This window comes from Myodes glareolus, chromosome 5 (assembly GCF_982192425.1).
Source record: "Myodes glareolus chromosome 5, mMyoGla1.1, whole genome shotgun sequence".
Taxonomy (NCBI): domain Eukaryota; kingdom Metazoa; phylum Chordata; class Mammalia; order Rodentia; family Cricetidae; genus Myodes; species Myodes glareolus.
In genome coordinates, this window is record NC_142030.1 from 92,052,595 (window position 1) to 92,078,583 (window position 25,989).

At 51.4% G+C, this 25,989-nt stretch overlaps 1 protein-coding gene across 2 annotated transcripts in view; it reads left to right on the forward strand.

The window, feature by feature from the left end:
• The first annotated feature begins 5,333 nt into the window (after positions 1 to 5,333).
• Slc60a1 (solute carrier family 60 member 1) overlaps positions 5,334 to 25,989 on the forward strand; it is a 38,071-nt gene continuing 17,415 nt past the window's right edge. Inside the window, exons 1-7 of one of the 2 annotated variants that reach the window (XM_087906527.1) lie at positions 5,334 to 5,624; positions 14,119 to 14,317; positions 15,259 to 15,519; positions 19,007 to 19,172; positions 19,525 to 19,640; positions 20,601 to 20,774; positions 25,496 to 25,643. In XM_087906527.1, the coding sequence (XP_087762653.1) occupies positions 5,395 to 5,624; positions 14,119 to 14,317; positions 15,259 to 15,519; positions 19,007 to 19,172; positions 19,525 to 19,640; positions 20,601 to 20,774; positions 25,496 to 25,643 (1,294 nt within the window). In that variant the 5' untranslated portion in view covers positions 5,334 to 5,394. The remainder of the gene's footprint in view (positions 5,625 to 14,118; positions 14,318 to 15,258; positions 15,520 to 19,006; positions 19,173 to 19,524; positions 19,641 to 20,600; positions 20,775 to 25,495; positions 25,644 to 25,989) is intronic. The other variant, XM_048430704.3, reaches the window with a different exon arrangement.

Here is a 25,989-nt window from a genome sequence, read left to right on the forward strand (position 1 = left end):
AGTTGTAAAGAAGTTGTGCAAATAACAGCTCCTAGCTGTGTATCCAATTCTTGCTGTCCTGTTGGAAGGCAAGGCATCCTGGGAAAGGGGAAGGAGCAGGAAGCTGGAACCTAGGTTACTGCCCTGGGGCCCAAGAGCTCGTGGGGCAGTTCTGAAGCACTGAACTGTGCAGTGCAGAGTCTGGCAGCAGCTAGAACGGTCTGAGCAGAAGGAAGATGTGCAGGGTGGAGGGGAGTCGGGCAGAGTTTATCTGGGAAGGTTCCTAAAGGAGCATGGAGTTGGAAAGAAAATTACCATGAGACTAACTTGGGTGGAGATGGAGGGGTTCTTTTATTTGCATTTTGTTTCTATTCAATCTTCACATTTTATGTATTTATATTAGTGTGGGGGACAGTGTGGACACATATCTGCCACTTGCAGGAGTCAGTCTCTCCTTCTACCATATGGGCCCTAAGGATCGAACTCAGGTCACCAGGCTTGGCAGCGAGTGCCTTTACCCACGGAGCCATCTCTCCAGCCCCTCGGTCTGTTTCTTTTTAAAGACTTTTTGTTTTTACTTTATGTGTATGGATGCTTTGCCTGCATGTCCATCTGTGCAACGTTTGTGTGCCCATTGCCTGCTGAGGTCAGAAGAGGGACAGGAGTCAAAGATGGCTGTGGGCTGCCACGTGGTACTAGAAAACAAACCTCGGGTCCTCTGGAAGAGCGGCCAGTGCTCCTAACCACTGAGCCATCTCTCCAGCCCCCCGTTTGATTTTATTTTAAATGCAGGAGGAGGGCACACCTTAGCATTCTAAGTAACCATCACAGACTAAAACATTTTTTTTTAAAAAAAATATTTTTTATTATCATACATTAGTTGCAGCAATAATGGGTTTCATTTTGACATTTTCATATGTGTTCAAAATGCCCTTTTATCATGTTCATCCTCCCTATTACCCTCTCATTCCCTCCACTCCCTCAGAGCCCTTGCTTCTTCCCTGCTAGTCCTCCTGGTACTTTCCTGTGTGTGTGTTTGTGTGGTATGTTTGTGTGTGTGTTTGTGTGGTGTATATGTGTAATATGTTGCTTGTGTGTAGTGTGTGTATTTGGTGTTTGTATGTAATATGCATATGTGTGTTTGTATGTGATATGTGTGTATGTGTGATATGAGTGTTTGTGTGTGGTATGCATGTTTGTGTGGTTTGTGTGTGGTGTGTGTGTTTGTGTCATGTTTTTCAATGAATTTAACTAGGGTTACTTACAGAACGCCAAGAGGGGGCTATTTATAGGAACATGAGTGACTTACCAGAGGCCACATCACTGAAAAAAATGTCTCTTCCACCTCCTTAGTTAGCAACCACTAACTACCTAAGGATCCTCAAGGAAGGATGGGGCCTTGTAAGCCTCCCTTCCTCATAAAAGCTAACTCTTGAGATTTTAAAATAAAATTGGAGCCATAAATCAAATGTGGTGGTACACATCTTTAATCCCAGCACTCAGGAGGCAGAGGCAGTCAGATCTCTGTGAGTTTGAGGCCAGCCTGGCTTACAGAGCGAGTTCCAGGACAGTCAGGACTATAGAAAGAAACCCTGCCTCAGAAAGACAAAAAATAAACAAAAAAAAAATGGAATTGGGGTTCTTCAAGGAACTACTGATCTATGCAAATATTGGGCTGCTGCATAAGGATTTATTGTTTAGTTTTTGAGGCAGGGCTTCATGTAACTTAGCCAACTCTCTGTGTAGCTAGGGTGACCTGGAACTCTAGCCTTCAAGTACTGGGAATATAGACATGTAGCCTCCTGGCGAGGGAGAGAGCATTCTTAAACTGGTCATGAAAATGGCACGGGAACGAGAACTTTGAGCTGGGTCAAGGCCTTGGAAGGTATTAATGTTTTTTATTGGATACGGTAGCTGTAACAGGCTCATAAACAACTAACGAATTTTATACCTGTACAGACAGCTCAGCCAATCGTGTGCAAGCCCGGAACAGTAGCCTGGTGGGTGAGAAGCCTGTGTGTCTGACAGCCGCCCTCCTCCCAGGTCCCTGTGGCACTCCCTCTGTCCTTAACATCTGTCAGCTGAGTCGCTTTGGCGCCCTCACGGCTGTGGGATCTGGACTTTCCCGGCTGCAGTTCTTAGACCCCAGATGAGGTCGCCTGGCTTTTACAGTGTCCGAGCTGGAATTCTTCAGGAGGATGTGGAGAATGTGTGAAATAGAAGACATGAAAGAAAAAAGATGAGCCTGACCCTGCTGTCCCCAGTTCATCTTCTGGATCTGCTTCCGTCACCTCTGCATGTCCTCTTCCCAGGCAGAGCTCCTCTGGTCTCTGAGTTATCCCCCCTGCAGAGGGCATCCCTAGCTGCCCATCTCCTTGCTGGATATCTCTGCCCAAAGCCTGGTACAGTAGAGCCTCCAGCGGATGTAAGAAGACTGAGCACAGACTCAGTGCAGGGTGTTCACCTCACTCCCGCTTACTTTCTTCTATGGCTATTTTACTATAGTATAAATTACATATGATAAAATGCCCACTTCGTAAGTGTACAGCCCAGTAAGCTTCTACAGATGCTTCTAATGGGTAATGTGGGGGTAAAGGGAGATTCCCTTTGTCCTTTGAAAGCTTTCTAGAATAAACTGAGGAACATTAAATGTGATAAAAAGTTGAACCCACACGGGTGAAATCACAGGGGTGTGATAACTTACCCAAACGACATCACTTAGAAGCTTAGATGTCTCTTTCTGTAGAGGAGAAGAGAATAGACACAGACAATTTTAAGAGCTTTTTAAGGGATTATCAGGAAGTATCTGGTTCTGGAGTTCAAATGGCCACAAGGACAGTTGCCATTCTGTATGTGTTCAGGTCCCCAGTCTTTTGAGATGGACAATGGGCTCCCTTTGTAATCTGGCCTTATTGCTGATAAGAGATTTCCACAGAGCTTGCTCTCTCTGTGCTTAGGGGAGAGGGGCAGGGCAGGGTTCAGGGAAGCCTGGGGGTTTGGCGCAGTGACAGAACATGCATGTAGTACGGAGTGGGGATTGCCTTAACAAATCTGTAGAGAGTGTGGGGCTGAGTGGCACACCAGATGGACAATGCCCTGAGTTTGGTCCTTAGCACCAAGTGGGGAAACAGACAGGCAGACAAAAACAAAAGATGGAAAGAGAAAGAAAAAAGGAAAGGGGGTGAAGAGGGGAAGAGAGGGGAAAGGGAAGGGGAGAGGTAGGAAGGGAAAGTACAGGCTACAAGGTCCCGATTTCAAACACTGTATATAAGACTTTTGTTTTCTGTTTAACTCGAATTGCTCAGCTTGCCAAAAAAAAAAAAAAAAAAAAAAAAAAAAAAAAAAAGCAATATATTGGAGGTATCCTCTCAAAGTCAACAGCAACTTCTATTCAGACCAAACTATAAAATATTTTTATCATCCCAGACACTGGGCTGCTCCCAGTTATCAGGGTCATGGTCATTGTTGCAGAGAAGCCAGCTGGTAGGTAGGCGAAGGCAGTTGGAATGCACCATCTGGAAAAATCACGAAGAGCTCCAGGTAACCTGGTTGGAGAAGTGAAATCCCCGTGTCCAGGTCACGTGTGAAATCCCTGCATCCAGATCACACGTTGGAAGGACTAACAGGTGCGGAGCAGGAGGGTCATTCTGTGTGAGGCTTTGGGGAACGGCTAACTACAAGAAGGACTTTTCGGCTCAGTGGAAGGCGGCCTACCCAAGAGCTGACTCACGATGAAAACTGGTCTCCAGGAAATGACAAGCAGGAGCTGGAGAGATGGCTCAGCAGTTCAGAGCACTGGCTGCTCTTCCAGAGGACCCATATCGGATTCCCAGCACCCACATGGTGGCTCACAACGATCTGTAACTCCAGTTCCAGGCGATCTGACACCCTCTTCTGACCTCCACCGGCACCAGGCATGCAACATGGTCCACAGACATACATGCTGGCAAGTCATACATAAAATAAATAAATCTTTGAAAACATTAAAAATGAGAAGGAAATGGCAAGCAAAGTCTCCATCAGTAGAAGTGTCAGCCAGGAACAAAGCAATCAAGCTATCACTGGGACAACGGGAGGAGGCAAGGGTCTGAACCCGAGGTCACCCTCCCCATTTCTGAGCTCCACCGCTCTAGAATGTTGCAGCAGTGGCTGAGAGAACTCATGGTAACTTTATACTTTATAACAAGTACTGCAAAGCCCACCCTTACTACCATTAAGTTAGTCCCTGCCATCATCCACAGAGTGACTGAGACTACGGGACACTTCCTGGAGCCTTCCTCTGATGAATAAATATAGCCCAGGACAGGATGGAACAGGTATGGGGTAGCATAGTGAGGTGGTGTGCCTGCAAGAGAAGTTGGTAGTCTCCACTTCGTGCCAAGTCGCCATGGGGGTCACTCAGCCAAACACTGCTTGGGAACTTTCAGTCCTGGCACCCCTAGATACAAGCGGGCAAGATGTCTCTACCTCCACCGCTATTAGAACACGTAGCAACAAAGACACTGAAAGGCCTTACTGCTCTGCTCCTAGGGTCTGGTACAGGCACATCCTAGCTCCCTCAGAGGCGGGACCACACACACCCATCCAGGGCTACTGGGGTCTGCAGCAGGGTCCTGAAGCATAGACAAGCCCCTCCACCCCGTGCAGACCTTTTCAAGAAAGAGAATTCTGGAGGATTATCTCAGAATCACTCTAGAAGTCTTAGGGTTTCTGTCCTCCCTCACTGCACTGGGAAGAAATGGTCTTGAAAGGAGCCTGGTCTTCCTGCATGTCACACCTGCTACGGGACAGGTGCCGGCGTTGCCCTCCTATCCCCAAGCTTAGAGTGGAGAAGACCTAAGTTTCTAAGACTGGGGATACTTGCCTACCATGCTGTAGGCCTTAGAATCAATCCCAGAACCCAAAAGCAGCGAAACGAAGGTCCAAGTTTCTACGCGTGGGGATGAGGGGCTCCAAGAGACAATATGCTGAACCCCTTGAGGTTACAAATGAAAGCCACAAGAAAACAATGTACACACGAGACTACTTTTTCTCTTGGGGTGGGGTAGAGGGAGGCACTGGCAGATCCTCGAAGTCCACCTGCAGCACCCCCAGGATCAACTGAAGAGGATTCAGGTCTCCAAGAGGAAAGGCTGTCGTGTGGGGTTCGTGGAGCGTTTGGCGCTAGCCGGTGGGTCGTGCCCGGGTGGGTTCTAGCCCGGGCCCCCGGGGACTCGAGGCAAGGCGGGGCGAGGCGGGGCGGTCCCCGCGGCGGGACACGTGCGTCCACGGCGCCCCAGACCGCCGGGCGTCCCCGCGCTGGCCGAGGGCGGGGCAGCCGCTTGGCGCTCCCCTCCTCTCTTCTCCTCCTCCCGCCCGGCCTCCTGTCGACCGCCGCACTCGGCCCTGGGCTCGCTGCGAGCAGCCGGCCGAGCCATGGGCTGCGACGGCCGGGTGTCGGGGCTGCTCCGCCGCAACCTGCAGCCCACGCTCACCTACTGGAGCGTCTTCTTCAGCTTCGGCCTGTGCATCGCCTTCCTGGGGCCCACGCTGCTGGACCTCCGCTGCCAAACGCACAGCTCGCTGCCCCAGATCTCCTGGGTCTTCTTCTCGCAGCAGCTCTGCCTCCTGCTGGGCAGCGCCCTCGGGGGCGTCTTCAAAAGGACGTGAGTGTCGCGCCCGCGCGCCCCTCCATATCCCCGCGGCTGCGACCACCTGCCCTGCTGGGCTGGGTCTTAGCCCAGGGGCTGCCTCCCTCCCCCACCACAAGCTCTCCCGGAAAACTCTCCCGGGACTGAAGGTGACTTCTGGGCTATGTATTTGCCTTCACTTAACCCTGAGAGCTTAAAACCGGTCCGCCCTCGCTCTCCATACCCACCAGCCAAGAAGTGATGGAATGTGCAGAGATGCGTAGGACCCTTATTTCGCTGTTCCTCTTGAGATTTTGTAGCCCCAGCACTGGAGGTGGAATTGGCACTGAGATGGGAAGACAGTTGGTGGTGCCAGTTCAGGGAGCAGTTCTCGGTGACAGGACTGGCCTGTGGGTTTGAACAGGCACCCCTTGTTGGCTCTACTAATAGTAGCTCCACATCAACTGGCACAGGTGGTGAGGCCCCTGGGGTCTCCTGAGGGAGCCAGGACACGGTTGCAGCGCTGGCCTGCGGAGGTTGAGCCCTTGGGCCTCTGAGACTTGTAGAGTGAGGAGTGGGTAAAGAAATATAAAGCTTCTCGTCCATCCTCTATCTCTGGTGCCCAGGGTCCCCCTCTGTACCCCTCTACCTTGTTACTCCTCCCTGGCTTCTGCCAGGACAGAGCTCTGATCTCTCTCTGGCCCTCGGAATGACACCCTTTGGGTGCCACGCAGAGTATTATTGTCCTGGCTAACTGTATAGGAGCCCCTATTCTAGAAAGGCAGCAGCCTTCCTTTTCTGTTCAGCCAGGAGCGGAGAGAAACCTAGAGCTGAGGCTCCTATGCCGTCCTCCTCATTCCACCTAGACGTAAAACCACGGTTGGGAGGTCTATCGCAAAAGAAGTAATTTTTAAAAACCGGGTGTAGGGACCATTCTGGGCCTGAGGGCTCTGGTGCTTAATCCTCCAGCTGTGTGTGCAGCGGTGGGAAGATGCAGTACAGATGTCAACATAAAGTGGACCCCAGTCAAAGGGATCCAGAGCCTGCCGTACCTCAGTAATTGGAAAGTGACGGTTTTCATTTCCCCCATATTCTCTTGCGAATGTGAGAATTTTCCGAAGCAAGTCTTGTACCTACCAGTGGTTTTTTTTGTTTTGTTTTTTGTTGTTGTTTGATTTGTTTAGGGTTTTTTTTTGTGTGTGGGTTTGGGATAGGATCAGATATACAGAAATTTTAAAGACCTGTTCAACCTAGAAAATTAATGAAAAGAAAGAGGGAATATCTCTTGACTGTCAGAGGAGGGGAGTCTGTTGTTGTGTGGCGGTGCTGCGCGTGAAACCCACGGATGCATGTGTGTCAGGCAAGCTCCCTGCTGCTGGGCCACACTCCTGACGCTCACGGATGTGACTTGGAGAAGCTCTTCTTCCTAGAACTTTTTAGGAACACATGTAGTGCAAACAGAAAGGTGAATGAAGATCATTCTAAGTGGCAGGTTGGCAAGCTTGTTTTTCTGAAATGGGAAGACACATTTCACCCAACTGGGCCATCTCTCCCTGGCTTTGCTCCTGTCTCTAGGTCCCTTATCCACCAGGGCTCGGAATAGGCAACAGAGAGAGCCCTGCAGCAGGAAACCACAGCAATGTCAACAATAGTTACTAAACCATTGTGCAAAAGGCCTGTGCCAGGGCTATTCTTAGTTCTTATATCAACCCATTTAATTTTCACACCAACCCTGCAAAGTAATAATATTGTCTCCGTTTTATACACAAGGAATCTGAGGCACAGAGTGGTTATGAAATTCACCTAGGTGTGGTAATCCCAGCTCTCCGGAGGCTGAGTCAGGAGAACCTTGAGTTGAAGGCCAGCCTGGGCTTCATAGCAAGACCTTGTCTCAGGCAACTAAAACAAAATTTAAAAAAAAAAAAGGAAAAGGAAAGAAAGAAAAAAGAAAGAATGAAAGGGAAGGAAGGGGGACTTTGTCCCACCTTGCACAGTTCCAGGGTTTGCATGTGGGCGTTTGTCCATGGTCCCAGGTGCTTTGGAAGGGGCTTCTGCTCTGATGTGACTGCTCTATTGCTAAGGCTTGTGCAGGAGATGAAGATGCATAGATACCCTGTTGGTCTTTGTGAGCTAGTTTTCTTGGGCTCTGACAGTGCCTGGGAAGGCAATGTGGACCTCTGGGCTCTTCCAGAACCAGGCAGGGCTCTCGGGGTTGGCCTTTAAATTCTGAGTCTCAGCCCTCAAGGCTTCAAGACCAAATGCCACCAAGAACTGTTTTCTTTGATATGGAGCAAAGCAGGGTTCTGGTGGGGAAGAAGGGAAGATTCTGAGTGTCTGCAATGATGGCCCCCCACCTGGCTAAGTCTGAGCAGTCTCTCCATTCCCACCCCCACCACCGAAGTGAACAGAAGTCCAGCCAAACCCGATGTGGCCTCTAAAGTGGGGAGCACAACCTTCCCGTCTGTTGAAATGCTGATGTCGCTGCAAGGAAGTGCTTTTCAGCTTAAGTGATTACCAGTCAGTGTGCCAGGCTGACACTCAGGATGGGGGATTGCCTTAACAAATCTCAGGGGCCAGCTGTAGAGAGGGTGTGTGTGTGGGGGGGGATGACACACAGATGCTTTGCTTTAGGGTTCTGCCTAGGTCCTATCTCCTGCCTCATCTGAGGGCCCTGGGCCACAGAGAGCCTTCTAGATGCCTCTGTAGGGCAAGCGTTGGAGTGGGACCTCAGGGCAACACCAGCCTTTCTCCCCTACCCTTAGCAGAGACAAAGAGCTTGGCCTTTAAAGAAGGCCATCTGCAGGGCCAGCAGAGGAGGAACAGCCACTGGAACCTGAACTGGAGCCTCCCTAGGAAAATCTTGAGATGGCTCAGAGGTTAAGAGCATTGCCTGCTCTTCCAAAGGTCCTGAGTTCAATTTCCAGCAACCACATGGTGGTTCACAACCATCTGTAATGGGGTCTGGTGCCCTCTTCTGGCCTGCAGGCATATACACAGACAGAATGTTGTATACATAATAAATAAATAAATATTTTAAAAAAAGAAAATCTTGTTTAGCGCAAAGAGGAAATCTAGAGAAGAGACGTAGAAAGCCACGTGGCTGGCAGGCTGGGAAGGCATGTGATTGACTGGACAGGTAAGGGGTATTTAGACAAAAGGTTTTTTCTGGTTTTGTAGGACCTGTCTAACCACCCTGGTTAGCTGGGAAACCCCCTTATCTCAGGACATTAGTAGATTGACAATCTCAGATCGCCAACATCTCCTTGGCTTCTCCCCTGCACTAAGTGGTCAAGGGCTGAATAGCTACATGTGCCAATTGACCCCTTCCTTGTCTATCTTTTTAAATCTAAGTCCCTCCATCGTCAAGTCTCCTGCTGCCTAGACCCAGCTAAAAATCCCTCCTGCAAACCCTTATAGCAAACTGAGTCTTCACACTTTCCTCATAGCCAGCTCCAAGTCCCCTTGCGTCTCAAGTCACTGGCCCCTTGCAGACCCTGGAACTTAACACCTCCAGTTCCCCTCTCTGGGCTGGGCTCTGATTGACCTCACTTCCAGAAGCCTCTGTTTGTCCCATCAACAGCTTGTCCACCATGTGCCAGAGTCCTACTGGGAGTTCAGCACCAGAAAGGTTCTTGTTTAAAAAGCATCTGAAAGCCAGGCATAGGGGTGCAAGCCCAGTCCATGGGAGACAGAGACAGGAGGATCGAGATTCATAGTTACCCTTCCCTACATAAGGCCTTTGAGGCCAGCCTAGACTACCTGAGAACTTGTCTCAATCAAAATAGGACAAGAGCAAAGCTCCAGCCTGGAGTTACCATGAACCCAACAGCTCTGCTCCTCAGTCTACGCTCAAGAGGAGGGAAAACCTTTGCCCACACCAAAATGTGCACAGCAACATTGCTCGTCATAAATAAGTGGAAATAAACCAGATTTTCACAAGTAGGTGATCAGGTAAAAGAAACGATGCATAAACAAAGGCGCAGGCAAGCCTATGGGGCCATGCTTACAAGGGTGTCTGGTGCAGCCAAAGTTCTAGTCCTGAAATGGCCAGTCAGGGAATGAGACCGTTCGCATGGGCTGTCCCAGCACGGACGATCCGAGTGACAGAAAGTCTCATAGAAAGAGGTGGGAAGTAGCCCTAGGCTGGAGATGGGTGTGGAGAAACACAGGGGTCACTGCTGATGGATGGAAGATTTCTCTCTGAGATGACAGAAATGTTTTTAAATTAAAGATAATCCCAGCACTTGGAGTCTGGGGGTGGGGTGGATTTAGACAGGGTGAGGGTGGGGATGCTGAGGCAGAAGGATTGTGAGTTCTAGAAAAACCTTGGCTGTGTAGTGAGACCCTGCCTTACAAAGACAACAAGCAAACCTCAAAACTTAAACTATGGTAATGGGTTCACTACTCACGATATGAATAAAAACAAACATTGAGCTATACACTTAAATAGGTGAATTTTATAGTATAGAAACCATATACTATATAGTTTCTATAGTTTTAATGAAAGCATCTCAGAACTCATCCCATGGATTAATTCATTCATCAACAAATGCTCCTTGAACCACACTCTGTTTCAGGGCTGAGGGCTCCAGACAAGGTCCCTGCTCTTCCTAAATGTCCATTCTGGAAGGCAATGTGTGATAGTGAAACAGGACAGGGAGAGAGGGTGACGGAGCTGTGGGCTACTCTAGCTAGGTGCTCAGGGTAGTCCACTTTGGGAAGGTGACATTAAGAACTGGCTCTTAGCCGGGCAGTGATGGTGCACACCTTTAATCCCAGCACTCGCGAGGCAGAGCCAGGTGGATCTCTGTGAGTTCAAGGCCAGCCTGGTCTGCAGTGTGAGTTCCAGGACAACCAGGACTGTTTCACAGAGAAACCCTGACTCAAAAAGACAAAACCAAAACCAAAACAAACAAACAAACAAAAAAAAACCTGCCTCTTGAGAAACAAGTCAGGTATGTCAGGAACTGGGGGAGAGTTGTCTAGGCAGACAGACCTAAGGTTTGGCTCTAATGCACTTTGCAAATGTTCATCACCCAGAGAGACATTGGGGCAGGGTGCAGCCACAGCCTGGGTCAAACAGGGCAGTCCTGCCTCCCCAACATGGGGCCATGAACATCCATATGGAGGCTTGAGGTGACTGAGGTATAGGGAGTCCTTCTTGCCCTCACCAGCCTGGCTTGAGAGATAATTGCCAACTGATCCTAGATCCTGGAAGGACTTTCTGTCCCTCAAGGTAGGTAGGTGAGGCTTCTCCTGGGACTTCCACCAATCTGTCCCCCATCCTTTCCCTGGGTCTTCTATAGAAAGAGGTGGGTCCACTGGAACCCGGAAAGGTGAGGTCCCAAGCATCTTGTGACGGAGAGGGAGTTCCTGAGAACAGAGGTATCCCAGACCCCCGGTGACTCCAGCAGCGTGGAATTAGGCCTCAGCAGAATTCTCCCCAGCTGCAGACAGAGCAAGAGAGGGCTCTGCCTGTAAAGAGCTGTGCAGTCCTTTCACGGCACCAGGTGCCCAAGGCAGGGACACACCAAGGTGGTCACACGTGTACCTGGCAACCAGCGCCGAGAGGGGTTAGAGCCGCTTACTCAAGGTCACAGAGCCAAAGTGGCCCAACAGGCAATGCCTCCATGTAACCACAGCCAACTTGAAGGAGGATGCTGGGCCCCTCCTTCTCTCCACTCCCATTTACGGCTTCCTGTGAAGTCATTAATAAGTAACTTGACCATTTATCAGGCTTTCTGGCATATGTTTCTTAGGCCCTGGAGGAAAGAGATTCATTTAACATTCACGGCTGAGTTCCAGTGGAGGGCAGGCCAATGGCTCTGATGGATGTTGGCCTCAGTTGGGCGCCAAGCCCATGGGCTCAGTTCCGCACTACTGTCTTCCCATCTAGACCTCAGCTTCCTGGTCTTTAAGGGTGAGACGGTCCCTAGGTGTTAGCTGAGCTGCTCTCACTGGAACACACCATGTGGCCAGGAGGTGGGCTCCTAGGATATTCCTGGGTCGGCCTATGGGGATCACTCACGAGAAAGGTGGGAAGGCACCTAGAGCTGGCCCTGGGCCCGGCCTTCTTCTTGCTGGCATGTGTCCTGGGTCCAGCGCTGCAAGGAGGGATGAGAACTGGAGAGGGAACCGCATGAGGCCTCAAGATGGAGCACGTGGCTAGCCTCAGTTAGAGGGGAGGAAAGCGAGGCTCAAGAGGGGAGAGGTAGTGACTTACCACGGGTCACACTTCGGGCAGAATCAGAGGTGAGCCTCGAACCAAGTGTTTTCATCACACAGTTCACTGCGTTTCTGATGACAAAATCTTTTTAATATTATTACTCTGTAATCTCCAGTTACCCACCTTCCTGAAAGGGGTTTAAAAGCGGCAATGCATATACTTTAGCCTGGCCCTGGGAGCCACGTTCCATTCTAAAGGATTTCTGGAATGTCTACACACAGCCCTCCAATACCTGCAAGAGTGAACCGCTGGTTTACTCTTGGGCCCAAGAACCCAGGACAAATGTGGGGTCAGCCTGCCAGACTCTGGTGGCCAGCTTAGACTCCAACCACAGCCCAAGTCCTGACAAGAGACACAGGGAAGGGATTTTCCATGTCCGCTTCCTCCTAGCCTGGGTTCACTCATGAGTCAAATGGGCACAGGCATGAGGTCTATCTCCCAGTATGTTCAGCTCACGTGTACTAGAAGTCTGTACCACTGGGAATGAATGCCGGTGGCTTGTGCACACATGGCAACACCAGGCGTTACCCATCCTTCCCTTTCCTACCTCCCCGTGGTTTCTTCTGTCACAGCTTATAGGTCTTAGATTCCACGCCCTCAGGGTTTTGCGACAAGCCTGGGTGCTGTACTGGACCACTTCCACACAAGCCGTACCCCAGGATACCTGCTGACACACACTACGCACAGTGTGGCCACTCCCCCAGGTCTCATCCAATTGTTTGGTTTCTTTTGCGTTTTTGATAAATGGTCTCTCTGTGTAGCCCAGGCTGTGCTGAACTCTCCGTCTTCCTCCTCCTACCTCAGAGTGCTAAGAGAGCTGCCATACATAATGGGTTAATTCCTCAGAGAGTATTTGTACTTGATCTGTGAGTGAGGTCGTGGTAACGGGCCGGTGAAAGTACATATAGAAGTGACCTTGTTATTCCTGAAGTTGATCTGCAAGAGGTTGCCTGCCTGTCTTAGACAAGGAAAGGAAGTGTGGGAGGAGAGAGAGAGGGTGGAAAGTTAAGGTCTACCATTTTCGTCAAGCCTTGTGTGCATAGGCATCCCCTCTGAACTGGGTCCGGAGGAAGAGGCCAGTGAGATGTGGTATCACAGAGCAGGAAGCAGGAACACAAGCAAGCGCCAGAGTAAGGTAGCTGGGTGGTCAGGGCTGGGGACTGTCAGAGCAGGGACCAAGGGAGAGCTGCAAGATTGCAGCCACAGTGCAGCCACCTTCCCTCTACCCTCTTCAGTCAGGCCTTGAAGCAAGTCTACCCCCAGGTTCTGAGTGGGAACAGACAGGGGTCATGAACAGTAATCTCCTCAGCATATCAGCCTGGAAATGAGAAAATAACAAGATAATGAACTGCTGCTATCAACAGAACTCCTCTGATAAAGGCTTTAATCGGATGCAAGGAGATGAGGTGGCCGAGTGCCCGGGGACCAGAGTCGAATGCTGGCAAAAGATAGTCTGCTCCACCTCTGGGGGGTCCCCTCTGCTCTTCCAGTGTTCTGGAATCACCCCTCTCCCTTTTCATAATCTGAGGTCATTCTTCCACAGCCTCCAGAACCTTCTTGTTGCCCAAGCTCTTCCCCGACACAGCCCGTTAGCCTACAAAGTGGTCCTAAACACACAAGCCTGATCCTGTCTCTAGGCATTTGGTTATAAGGTAGAACTCCCTGCCAAAAGGATCTTGACATCCATCTCTCATGGGGATAGCCCTCCGCATGTTCTGATGTCTGTCAGAACCGGGAACTGCTCAGACTGGTCTCCGTGGGGATAGCCCCTGACCTCTGTCCTTGAAAGAGGCGTACTGAATTAACCAGATTCTGTGCTGTGGCTTTGCTCCTGGCAGCTTGGCTCTGCCTGGAAAGACAGCTCTTGTCAGTTCCTGTGTGAAGGGTACACGTAGCCGGGCCCTACTCTTGCCCAGCTGAGGACTTCCAGACTCAGGCTCATCCTGGGTCCCCAACCCTCATCTGCAGATGTCCCTTGAAGATGCTCAAAGGAGCCTCCCTGAGAGGGACAGGAATATTGCCTCACAGAATTGCTTAAAGTGGATAATTTAAAGTTTTAGCAACATAACGTGGTAGCTGAGCTTAGTGAGCACGCGTATGACATCCACCGTACAACATCTGTCGTACTTGTGGCAGCCATGAGAGGCTATTGCTGCACTTAGGACGCGCTTACTCACACACCTGCCTGCAGTCCACAGCTTGTGAGCAGTTTCCTTCCCGCTGGTAGCAGAGAAATGACAAGGAGCAGGGGCCTTCCAGGGAGGCTCTGGGCTCCTCTGCTGACTCCAGCTCTCCCCTGCCCAGCCTGGCCCAGTCGTTATGGGCCCTCTTCACCTCTACCCTGGCCATCTCCCTGGTATTTGCTGTCATCCCCTTCTGCCATGATGTGAAGGTATTGGCCTCGGTCATAGCGCTGGCGGGCCTAGCCATGGGCTGCATCGACACCGTGGCCAACATGCAGCTGGTGAGGATATACCAGAAGGACTCAGCCTTCTTCCTTCAGGTGAGCTGCACAGGGGGAGGCTGGGTAGTGGGCAGAGCGTAGGGAGCTCCCAGGCCCTCCCCAGGGATGGTGGTGGCTCAGCCTGTCCCGATCACTTACTAGCTGGGCCACACAGCATCAATAACCTAATACCTGGGTTTGGCTTTCTCCCTCTCTCCAGGGGTGATCTCTGCCTGCCTTGTTGACCTCTCCCAGGAATCCGGGTGTTAACTAAAGTTCTCTAACGAGGAAAGGCAGTGTTACTGAGGGCTCGCTGTCCGTTCTCACATCTCTCTCCTCCTCTCCTCTTTCCTTCCAGTCACCCAGCATTTGTGACTGTTACCAAGTACCCAAGGAAGCAAGTTAAGAGAATAGAGTTAATTTTGACTCACAGTTTAGGGGGATGCAGTCCACGATGGGGGTGGGGAACGGTGTGGTCAGGAGTGGCTCGGTCCTTGGCACCAACCAGGGAACAGAGAGGGGAATACCAGGTTTTGGCTGCCTCCTTTTCCTTTTGTGACTCAGCCTCAGCCCCCCGGCTGATGGAATGGGGTCACCCGTATTTGGGATGGGTCTTCCCTCATTAGTTAAGCCTCCCTGGAAATGCCTTCACAGACATCCCCAGAGGGGTGCTTTCCTAGTGCCCCGGGTGTGTCTTAATCCAATCAAGCTGGTGAAACTGACCATCATAACAGGCACAGCACCAGTGCCAATAGAGTTACGGAAGGGAGACGGGGAGGAAGGGTTGACTCCTGCCACACCAGTTACCCCAGGTACTGAGTATGGTGCAAGGGGGCTTTTCTCGACATTCTTCCTTTTCTCTCCTGCTTCCTGAGTCTTCCTCCCAACTCTCGGGCCAGGCAGGGGGACCCTGGCTGGGACTCCAGGTAAAGGTGAGGGGAGGTTGCACCCTCTGGAAGCAAGTCCTGAAGCAGGCTGAGTGGTACCCACCCCCCACCCAGGTCCTCCATTTCTTCGTGGGCTTTGGTGCTCTGCTGAGCCCCCTGATTGCTGATCCCTTCCTGTCAGAGGCCAACTGCTTTCCTGCTAATAGCACAGCCAATGCCACCTCCAGAAGCCACCTGTTCCATGCATCCCCGGTCCTGGGCCAGCATCATGCAGCAACTCAGCCTTGGTCAAATCAGACGGTCCCTAGGCTGCCCCCAAAGGATTCGACAGAGAACCACGTATCCTATGCCTTCTGGATTATGGCTCTCATCAACGTAAGTGTCTCTGCTGCAGGTAGGGTAAGGAGCTGGGGGACGATGCATGCCTCCCAGTCCAGCTTCCCAGCACAGAATCTTCAGACCCAAGAAACTTGCCAGGGCCCGTGGTGCGCAGTCAGAAGAAAGAAGTGACCTGTAGAGATCATCTCCAAAGTCCCTCACTGGGTCTCTATGTTGGCAGTTCTCAAGAAAGGAAGGCTGTGGCTATGTTTACACGGTGAAAATCAGGATCAGCTTCCAAGTTCTCTGAGGCCTGTGGGAAACCGTTTCTGTTCCTCCGTGACCAAGAGGCCCATCATGGCAGATAGTGGCTTCTTCTCTGGGGTCCTTCATCACTGATGGGGATCTCCTGGGCCCTGGGCCTTGAACTCCTGCTTCCTGTGGTAGAAACGACAGAGAGGCTGTCCTCATTTGGTTTGTTCTGTGACCATAAGCAGCTAAAGGGGAAAAGGATTTATTTTGGCTTTCGCTTTATAGTCCATGATGGAGGAAAGCCAGGGCGGGAACCTGGAGGCAGGAACTGAAGCAGAAGCCATGGAGGAACACTGCTTGCTGCCTGCTCCCCGTGGCTTATTCAGCTTGCTTTTTTTTTTTTTTAATAATTCGTTTTTATTTTATGTTCTGTGGTGTTTCACCTGCATGTATGTCTGTGTGAGGGTGTCAGAACCCCTAGAACTGAAGTTACAGACATGTGTGAGCTGCTATGTGGGTGCTAGAATTGAACAAGGTTCTCTGGAAGAGCAGCCAGTGCTCTCAACTGCTGAGCCATGATCTACCCAGCTCCTCCCTCCCCCCAGCTCACTTTTTAAAAGCAACTCAGAACTACCTGCTCAGGGGCAACACCACCCACGTCAAGCATAAATCAATAAAATGCCCCACAAACGTGACCTCGGGCCAATCTGATGGGGCATTTTTCTCAGTTTAGGTTCCCTGTTTCCATGTGACTCCAGTTTGGGTCATTATTAAGACACTAAACAACACAGAGGCCACTGATCCCGACCAGCTTAGCTGCTCAGGCCCCTTTCGTGCACGTGGCCAAGTCAGCGTTGATTCTGGCTTCCACCTAGAACCCTCCAGTGCTCTGCATCTCAAGAGAATCCCCTGTGACCCCAGGGGAGATTGTTGGTCCCCCATCCACCAGGCTTTGGAGTGACCGCTCAAGCCATCTTAATGACCGGCCTCATCATGGGCTGGAAGTGAAGATGTTCCAGGTGGCCAATAGCCTGGCTGTGGGAGAGAGTCCTGTGTGAGCCTCCTCATTTTCGCCCAGGGCCTCTCTGCCGTAGGCCTTCCCAGTCCTCCAGAGGCCGTTGGCTACTGCGCTGCTTCAAAGGAATGCCTGCATGAAGGACTGAAAGGGTCCTAAGCCCTGACCATATCAGTGCTGGGCATGCAGACAGGCGTCACACCTCACTGGCCTGAGGTCCTGATAGGGAACTGAGAGAGGCCTAGTCTGCTCCTTTCCCTGGGCTGGAAGTTCAGGGATGCCCTCAGCAAGGTACCACTTTTCCTCTCTCCTGTCCCTTTTATACCCGTGGCCACCATTTTGGATCAAGGCAGCTTTGAACCTGCATCCCTGCTTAGGGAAGGATCCCTGCTATGACTCTGCATGCAGGAAGCCCTGCATAGGCCCAGGGTCTATTTTCCCCACAAAGGTGCAGCCTGGAGAGGCTGCTTGCTGCAAGATTTCCGGGAATTTCCCTATTTGTGTGTGTCTGAACATAAATAGCCCACGGCCGAAAGAATTACAGCAGTAGATGGACTGGCTTCCTTATGCTCACACACATACACACCTGCCTGGCACTGGCTGGTCTTCAGGGTGGCACCGGTGTCCCCAAATGAGATTCCTGTAAAAGCGAGGTATGTTCCTGCCAGCTAATCTGTCGTGAAGCCGTTCCCTTCACCCACCTCCTTAGGCCTCCCAAGTGCCAGGCCTGGGGTTCAGCTGCTTCCCCTTGGCTTTCTGTCAGGTTTCTGCTGCTAAGGCCTCTACGCCTGCTTCCTGCTTCCCCAGTTGCTGGAGGGAGGGCTGAGTCTCCCCAGCACAGAGACACAGGTCTCTTGCCATGCAGGCCTCCGTGTGTGGCTTTATAACCTCCAGGGGCTGTTTGAACTTGACCCTGTTGTTGTAAATTGTGAGTTGGGGTTACACTTGGGGTGCCCTGGGCTGATCTTCGACTCCTGCCTTTTGAGCAGCTGAGACTCTCCAGGTGTGTGGCGACACACCTAACTGTGACCTTGACTGCCTTTCGAGTGTTGAAATAGGCTCTCAAGATCACCATAGGGAGGTGTCAGCGCGGGGTTGGGTGGCTTTTTGTCTTCAGACTGGTGTGAGCATCTTTACAGCCAGACCAGGAAGAACAGCAGTTAGATTTCATAAGGTTTCCTGGTAGTGAAGGTGATTGGGCCTGGCCAGGAACACCTGTGGGAGGCAGTGGCCACTTCTCCAGGCAACCCCAGAAGTAGGAGGAGTTTCCTACTGGGTTAGGGAGCACCTTTGGGACTAAATGGCTCCGTGTGGAGAGCAGAGAGCTGGGCAGGGGGAGGGGAAATGGGCACTTTCCCATGCCTGTGTTTTCTAGCTTAGTCATCTAGCTCCTAACAGAGCTCGGTACCCTCCAAGGATACAGCGTCACTTCAGCAGCCCAGAGGTAGGAACATGCAGGCTGGAATCCGAAAGCAAGTGCTGGCTGTGTGGGGGAACCCTGCACTCTCTGTGTCTAGTCCACCTCCCAGGTCTCCTCCAGTCCTAACAGTATGTGGAGGTATAATAACTTTGAGCCTCGTTTGTCCCATCTGGGAAATGTGATAACAAATCTTTTCAGCACATTTTTCTCACCCCTTGATAGTACCAGGGAGAGAACCCAGGGGCCTCATGCTCGGTAGACAGGTACCGTCCACTGAGCCGCATCCTCTGCCCCCTAATGACCCTTTCAAAAACGACATGATGCATATGAGTATTTTGCCTGCGTGTCAGTGTATCTCGGGTGCATCTAGTGACGGCGAAGGCCAGGAAACGGTGTCGGATCCCCGGGAACTAGAGTTATAGACAGTTGTGAAGCACCATGTGGGTACTGGGAACTAAATCTAAGCCCTCAGCAAGAACAGCAAGTGCTCTTAACTGCTGAGCCATCTTTCCAGACTGCCACCCCCAGTCACATTTTATCTGGCTGTGACACGTAGAAACATGGCGCACTGTGCTGTAGCAGTATTGGGAGTAAGGCTATTAGTAGCCAGTCACCCAGCACCTGGCCTAAGGAGTCAGGACCCTTGTAAGTCCAGGCTTTGAAAGGCTTCCCTATCTCCCGTGAGAAATAGGTGTGGCCAAGGCCAGCAGTGCTCACACCAAGCCTAGATGGTACCCAGATACATGGCTCATGGGTTGGCAAAGGCTCTTTGGTGAGGTGGGCACCTTGGACTGTGAGCCTGCCACATGGACCACATGTAGCAAGCCAGACCCTCCTGATCCCTCGACTGTCCTCAGCTCCCAGTGCCCCTGGCTGTTCTGTTCCTGCTGTCCAAGGAGCGGCTGCTGACCTGCCCCCAGCGGAAGCCACTGCTCCTGTCTGCAGACGAGCTGGCACTGGAGACCCGGCCCGCTGAGAAGGAAGACACCTCCTCACTGGCCCCCAGGTTTCAGTCACACCCAGGTGCGGGCTCTTGTCATCTATTCTGGCTGCCCTAGAAACCCCACACCCAGAAGATGAACCTAGAGCGCAGGGCTGGGGGTCAGAAACGATCTTTGGTCCTGGCAGGAAGGATGAAAAGGGCAGACTGTCTCCATCCTCTCCGCTCTCTCCCGGGTTACCTTAGGGGAGCTAGTTAACCTCTGTGAGCCTGAGTTCCCCCAGGAGTGGGCAAAGAACAGTGGCTGCTCCTCACAGGTACCTGAAAGCTAGGAGAGGTGGAGGTGGCAAGCAGCCCCTGCCGACTCCCCTAACTAGGCGAGCAGAGGGGAGGGAGCAAGGGCTGACTCTCCCCGCCCTTCTGTGCCTCCCTCAGGGCAGGAGGACCTGTTCAGCTGCTGTCAGAGGACGAACTTCCGGGGTGCCCCGTGCTCCTTCTTCGCCATCCACATCACAGCTGCTCTGGTCCTCTTCATGACGGACGGGATGATGGTGAGCCTCCCTCCGAAGCATGCTCTGCTGAGAGGCCTCTACCCTGGCACCCAATCTGAACTGGCAAGAAGAGGAAAGCACAGGGGGTCCGCAGAGCAGTGAACTGGTGTCCTGCCCATCTCCTACGGTGCCCAAAGCCCATGAGAACCAGGAGTCCATTCTGTTCTCACCAATTGGTTTTATTGCTGAATTCTAGAAAGAGGCCTGTCTGTTGTTTTGTTTGTTTTATTTCCAATTCTATGTGGCCCAAGATTTTTCAGTTTTAGTTGCTTTGCTCTCTTTTGGCCAAGATCAAATGTAGCCTAGGCTGGCTTTGAACTCTTGATCCTTCTCCCAAAAGCACCATGCCTGGCTGTGACCCACAGTTTTGAAAGCTCACAGCCCTGTTGCCCTGCAAGAGGCCACACTCTGTAAACTCCAGTGTGCTCAGGTTCTTGGCATGTGCTGTCAATGGGGCTTCACAAACTAATGTCATAAACAAGCCACACTCCAGCCCATCTGTCCATCCAGTGGGTGACTCTGTTAACTCTATTTAGTGCCCTTTCCAGAAGTCTTCTAGGTTAGAGAAGTCTTGATGGGCTGAATGATTGTCTGCTGTAGGAGGGACATTCCTAAGAGAAGGCCCTAGTCACAAGCCCAAACCCACAGCAGACCGCTCTAGGGTGAATGTGGACCCCTCTCCTCTCTTTCTTTCATCTGTAAAGCAAGAGCTTAAGACCTTTTCCTTCTAGCCAGGCCTGTCTGCCCAAGCCCTGTGGGGACTCCCCATGGGGACCTAGTGACATCTCAGGTGCCATATGTGGCACCATTTCTGTCCTCAGCTTGGGTGTGAGTGTCCCACATGATCTTGGGCTGAGCCACTAGGGACGAGACCAGATGGCCTCTGCCACCCTCCCCAGCCTGTCCCAGCTGAAGCACTGGCATGCTCAGTGAGGCTCCATCTCTCCACTCTCCACACAGGGTGCTTATTCTGCCTTTGTGTATAGCTACGCGGTGGAGAAGCCACTGTCTGTCGGACACAAGACGGCTGGTTACCTCCCCAGCCTCTTCTGGGGCTTCATCACCCTGGGCCGGCTCATCTCCATCCCTGTCTCCTCAAGGATGAGGCCAGCCACCATGGTGTTCATCAACGTGGTAAGTGGCCAAGCGGCCGCCTTTCCCTTCTTAGGAACACAGGCTGTGTTTATTCCTGTCCATGCCACTGCCCGAGGCATCTGTTCAGGACTGTATTCTTCTGGAGCGGTGAGGAGGTAGAAATGGCGGAGGGGAGATGCCGGCAAGAGGATGGAGATCAAGGAAGAGGAGCCTGCTGTGTACCCTTGGCAGAGTTCCTTCCTCTGTCTGGGCCTCTGACTTTACATCCTTAAACACCTCAACAGAAGAGACAGTAGGTGGTTACTATGGCGTGGGAAGTGGTCCTTAGCTGACATCTGCCGGGATTATGAGGGGTGAGGATCTCAGCCTTGGTCCTACTGCTCTTCTCACCGAGCCCGGCTGTTCGGAGCCCTCTCACCAGTGGAGCAAGGCTTTGGAGTCAATGCTTCTGCCTGACTTAGGATTTGCCTTTGGCAGCTCTCCAGGAGAGTCTTGGATGGCCAGACTAGCATGTAGCCAGGCAAAGGAACTAGCTTGGCTGGGAACAGGGTCTGGGCCAAGCGATAGATAAAGATTCATGTCCTGATGTAGGTCCATGTCACCATCTATGACACAGGACTCCAGATTACAGATCCCTTAGGGTACATCTCGGTCAAACTTCCCCTGAGTCTTGCGTCACTTCTGCGATATCCCTGCCAGTCTCTGTTTTAAAACCTCCAGGGATTGGGAACTCACGGCTTTTCTAGGAACTCCACTGAAAGAAAGCACTTCCTAAGCTGGAGTGATGGCCCAGTGGTTAAGGGTACTGGTTGCCCTTCCAGGACCCAGGTTCAGTTTCTAGTACCCATAGGATGGATGACTGACAACTCTCTGTAAATCCAGTTCCAGGGGATCTGACGCCCTCTTGTGTCCTCCTCTGGCATTGCACACATTTGGTGCACAGACATATATATGCAAGCAAAACACCCATGCACAAAACATTTTTTAAAAAAAAGAAAAGAAAAGAAAAACAAACAAAGAAAGACTTCCCAGCTGGGTGTGGTGGTGGTGCATCCCTACAGTCCCAGCACTTGGGAGGCGACAGAAGGGTTAAGTTCAAGGTCAGCCTGGGCAACAGAGAAAACTCACCTGTGAATAAATAAGCAGCAATTAAAATGCTTCTGACGGTAGTCAGGGAGAGGTGGTTCACTCCTGCAGAATAGCTGAGAGAGGGCAGAACTAGGTAGCAAGGTTCTCTGACGCTTCGTGGGGCAGGGTGGACAGGACTTTTCCGTGTGAAGGAGGAAGAAAACAGGATTCAAGGAGGGGGCTAGAGCGACCACATGGATGGGGCCCTTCCGTCACTACAGTGACATGCGTACGGTAACTATAAAGAGAAAGGGGTTAGTCTGGCTCTCACTTTGGGGTGTTCTAGTCTATGATCTAGTCTATGGGGTGATGGGTGGCAAAGGCTGGAGTAGTGTCATAAGCCGGGGAAAAGGGCAGAAGGGAAGGGTAGGATTGCCACAGTCCCTGCCAACGACATGCCTCCAGTGACCTAGGGAGTTCCCACAGGGTCAGGATCCTACCGCCTGTAAGTTCAAGCTGCAAAAAGACCCTAAAGACCCAGCCTGTACCTGTGGGTCTTCTGAAATCCAAATGAGGACACGGAAGTGCTCCCCCGCCCCTCAGAGCTAAATATTTCCTTGGCTCATTTCCTGTGCGTAAAGTCATCTTTGATGGCATCTTGAGGTGACTCTTTGCGCTAGTCTTTAACCAGCACACGGTAGCAGCTGACCACGCTAGGGGTTTCCCGCAGCCCACCAATCCACCCCTATGTCTTAGTCACCAGGTTGATGCGCCCAGCCTCAAAGGCTTCACCACCTTGACAAACAAAGCAGCTCCTCACAGTTAGGTGCAGGTGCACAAAAAGGCGCTTGGCGCTAGGCAGAGGCTTTCACGGCTTCATGAGTTCCAAGTGTTGGGCCACCAGGGTTCAGGATGGTTTTCAGCACCTCTGGTTAAGCACCACCAATGTTCAGCAGACTCCAGAACAATGCCTGCTTTGTTTCTGAGTTACAGGTGTGTGGAGTCTATTTTTTTTTTTTTTTTTTTGTGAGAGCTGCTAAGGATGTGCTAGACTGCTGAGCTATTCCAGCCCCTAGAGCCAACTCCTAAACACAACTGGTGAGCAGCAGAGAATGAATAGGGTTTTCATTTAGTTGCTGGGCAGAGACAGACAGGTAGTGGAAACTCTGAGTTCAGTGGGGATCACACTGTCAGTGGTCCAGGGGATGGCTGTGTCTGTGGAGCAGTTTCTTACGTGTGTCTGGATTTCTGGACCAACATCATGGTTGTAAGGATAGTAAGTGTCCCTAGCATGGAGACATTTGAACCTTGTGACTGCAGCAAATGGGATATGAATGGAGACCCCACAATAGAATTCTGGTCATGCCCAGGAACTGAGCAGAGAGGAAGAAAGAATAAACAGAGCTATGGGGTCATTGTGTCAAAGAAATGTGTTATATTTGGAACCATAGATATACCTGTGACTTCTGCTTTTTCTTTCTTTCTTTCTTCCTTTCTTTCTTTCTTTCTTTCTTTCTTTCTTTCTTTCTTTCTTTCTTTCTTTCTTTCTTTCTTTTTTGAGACAGGGTTTCTTTCTGTTGCTTTGGAGCCTGTCCTGGAGCTAGCTCTTGTAGACCAGGCTGATCTCAAACTCACAGAGGTCTGCCTGCCTCTTGAGTGCTGGGATTAAAGGTGTGCGCCACTGCCGCCCAGCAACTTCTGCTCTTTTAACTTAATTTAGTAGTAGTAGTAGGAGTGTGTGTGTGTGTGTGTGTGTGTGTGTGTGTGTGTGTGAGAGAGAGAGAGAGAGAGAGAGAGAGAGAGAGAGAGAGAGAGATGTCAGGAGGTATACCTGGACCATGGTATGTATGTGGAGGCCACAGGACAACTCTGAAGAGCTGGTTTTCTCTTTCCAACTTTATGAGGGTTCCAGGGTGTTGTGTATAGGTGCTTTGCCTGAATATATGTCTGTGTGTCTCTTGCCTGCCTGGTGCCCAGAGAGGCAGGGGCGGGGAGCGGGGAACATCAGACTCCCTGGAACTGGAGTTACAGCTGCCTGTGAGTCATCATGTAGGTGCTGGGACTTAAACCCAGGTCCTCTGAAAGAATAGCCAATGCTCTCTAACCGGAGTAATCACTCCAGTGCTGACTTTTCTGGTTTTGTGTGGTTTGTTTGAGACAAGGTCTTACCTTGTAGCCCAGGTTGCTTCTAATTCATAATCCTCCTGCCTCAGACTCCTAAACCCTGGGATTACAGGTGTGCACCACCATAGCCCGTTGCCTTTGTGTTTTTACCACATGAAAGAGGCCTTGAAGCTGCCTCTCCATGGTGAAGAGACATGTTCATCTTTAGCTTCTATTTCCTGATGGCTTTCTCTTGACAGGAAGGGGAGGGTGATTCTAGAACACCTCACCTCTGAGAGATCTTGAGGCAGAGCTAATGGGGTTCATGTGTTGGGGTCACTCACCTCCCTCTCCCCCAAGGTCTGCTGTGACTCTAAGAAGGTCCCTTCCTCTCAGCCTGTCCAGTCCTTCATCTGCGAATGGAGGAATGGGTTCGGGACTGGCTGTGATTTTTTGCATGATTTTTAGGTCTGTGTATTTATTCTCCTAGAAACAAACATACAGGCACATCCTAGGATACAATTTGCTTTGTGGTGCTGAGGATCAAACCCAGGGCCTTGGGCGCCCAGGCTGAGTTCTCTAATGCTGATCTACATGTACAGCCCCAAATCCAGGGACATCTTCCCATCAAAGCTAGGACTTGACATAGAACATGGAGTTTCTTTAGAGCGCAGAGCTGGGGCTGCAGCTCGGTGGTGCAGGACTTGCCAAGGGCACTAAGTCGTGGGTTTGTCTCCCAGCCTTTGGGGTGGGGAAACCACACAGAAATCCTAGAACAGTCTCAGATCATTTCACCACCAGCTTGTCGTCCCCTTGCTGATGCCTGGTGTAAAGATGAAAACTACAGGGTTCACGGGGATTGCCACTTCAGGGTTCCACACTGGGAGGCTCTCAGCGTGGACCCGCTCCTGGGGCTTTGGACTCCCAGCCTTGTACTGCTCTGCTTTCTTCCCAATTGGGTTTCGCATAGAAATCACTCAACACTTACATAAAAAAAATTTTTAAAGGGCATAGAAACTGGGTTATTTTCGTGAAACTCTGCCTGTAGGGCAGAGACTTGGCTGAGCCACAAAGATGTCTGAGCATGCAATCTGAGCTAACCATTTATGAGCTCCAGCCATGGGATTTAAGAGAAATCTAGGAGGCACCAAGCTGGATGCCACCACCACTGATCCTCCTGGGTGCTTGTGTTGGAGTCCCAGAGGGTGGGGACCCAATGTCCACCACCCTTCCTGCTGGCTCATGGCTTCCTCACTCTGGACCCTGGCACTCAGGTATCGGGACAAGAAACGACACTTCGTAGAAGAGTGGGGAATATTGATGACCCAGATTCATAGATTCATACCCTGGGGACCAGCAGTGCTTAGTCCCTGTGTTCACTGTATGCTGGAGGTGGGGTGGGAGTGCCTGACGGCCCAGGTTGCAGTCTTTCCCGGACCCTGCACTAGCGATGTTGCAGGTACCAGTGAGACCACAGGGTGGCGCGTGGGCTACACCATTCTCCTGGGGCCAGCGAGGCTGCGCCTGCCTTTCTCCAAGATGCCCGGCCTTGTGCCCTCTCTAAACTGCCTCTGCCTCCGCTGTGACAGGTGGGAGTGGTGGTGACATTCCTGTTGCTGCTTATTTTCTCCTACAATATCATCTTCCTGTTCGTGGGGACCGCAAGCCTGGGCCTGTTTCTGAGTAGCACCTTCCCCAGTATGCTGGCCTACACTGAGGACATCCTCCAATACAAAGGTGAGTGGTGGAGGCACACAGAAGCATGTTCTCTACAGCTGGTGGCCACCTCCTCTCCCGCTCCCAGCTTGTTGTGGAATTCTAGGCCTGGACTTTCTTTTACCGGGAAAGTTAAAATGCCCACTGGCCTTGTGAGAGCAAGCATGTTTGGTCATGGGTGTCCAGTCCGTGGCTTTCTGTGTCTCCTGTGTGTGTGTCCTTGCAGGCCACAGGGAAGTCTTGCGGCTCCCTCGTTCATCTCCTTCCTCTTCCTCACAAACATTATGGGTCAGCTGACATATTGGCCGCCATCGTGTCATGTCTGTGTTTAACTTAGAAGAAAAACAATTCATGGGATAGGATGAGT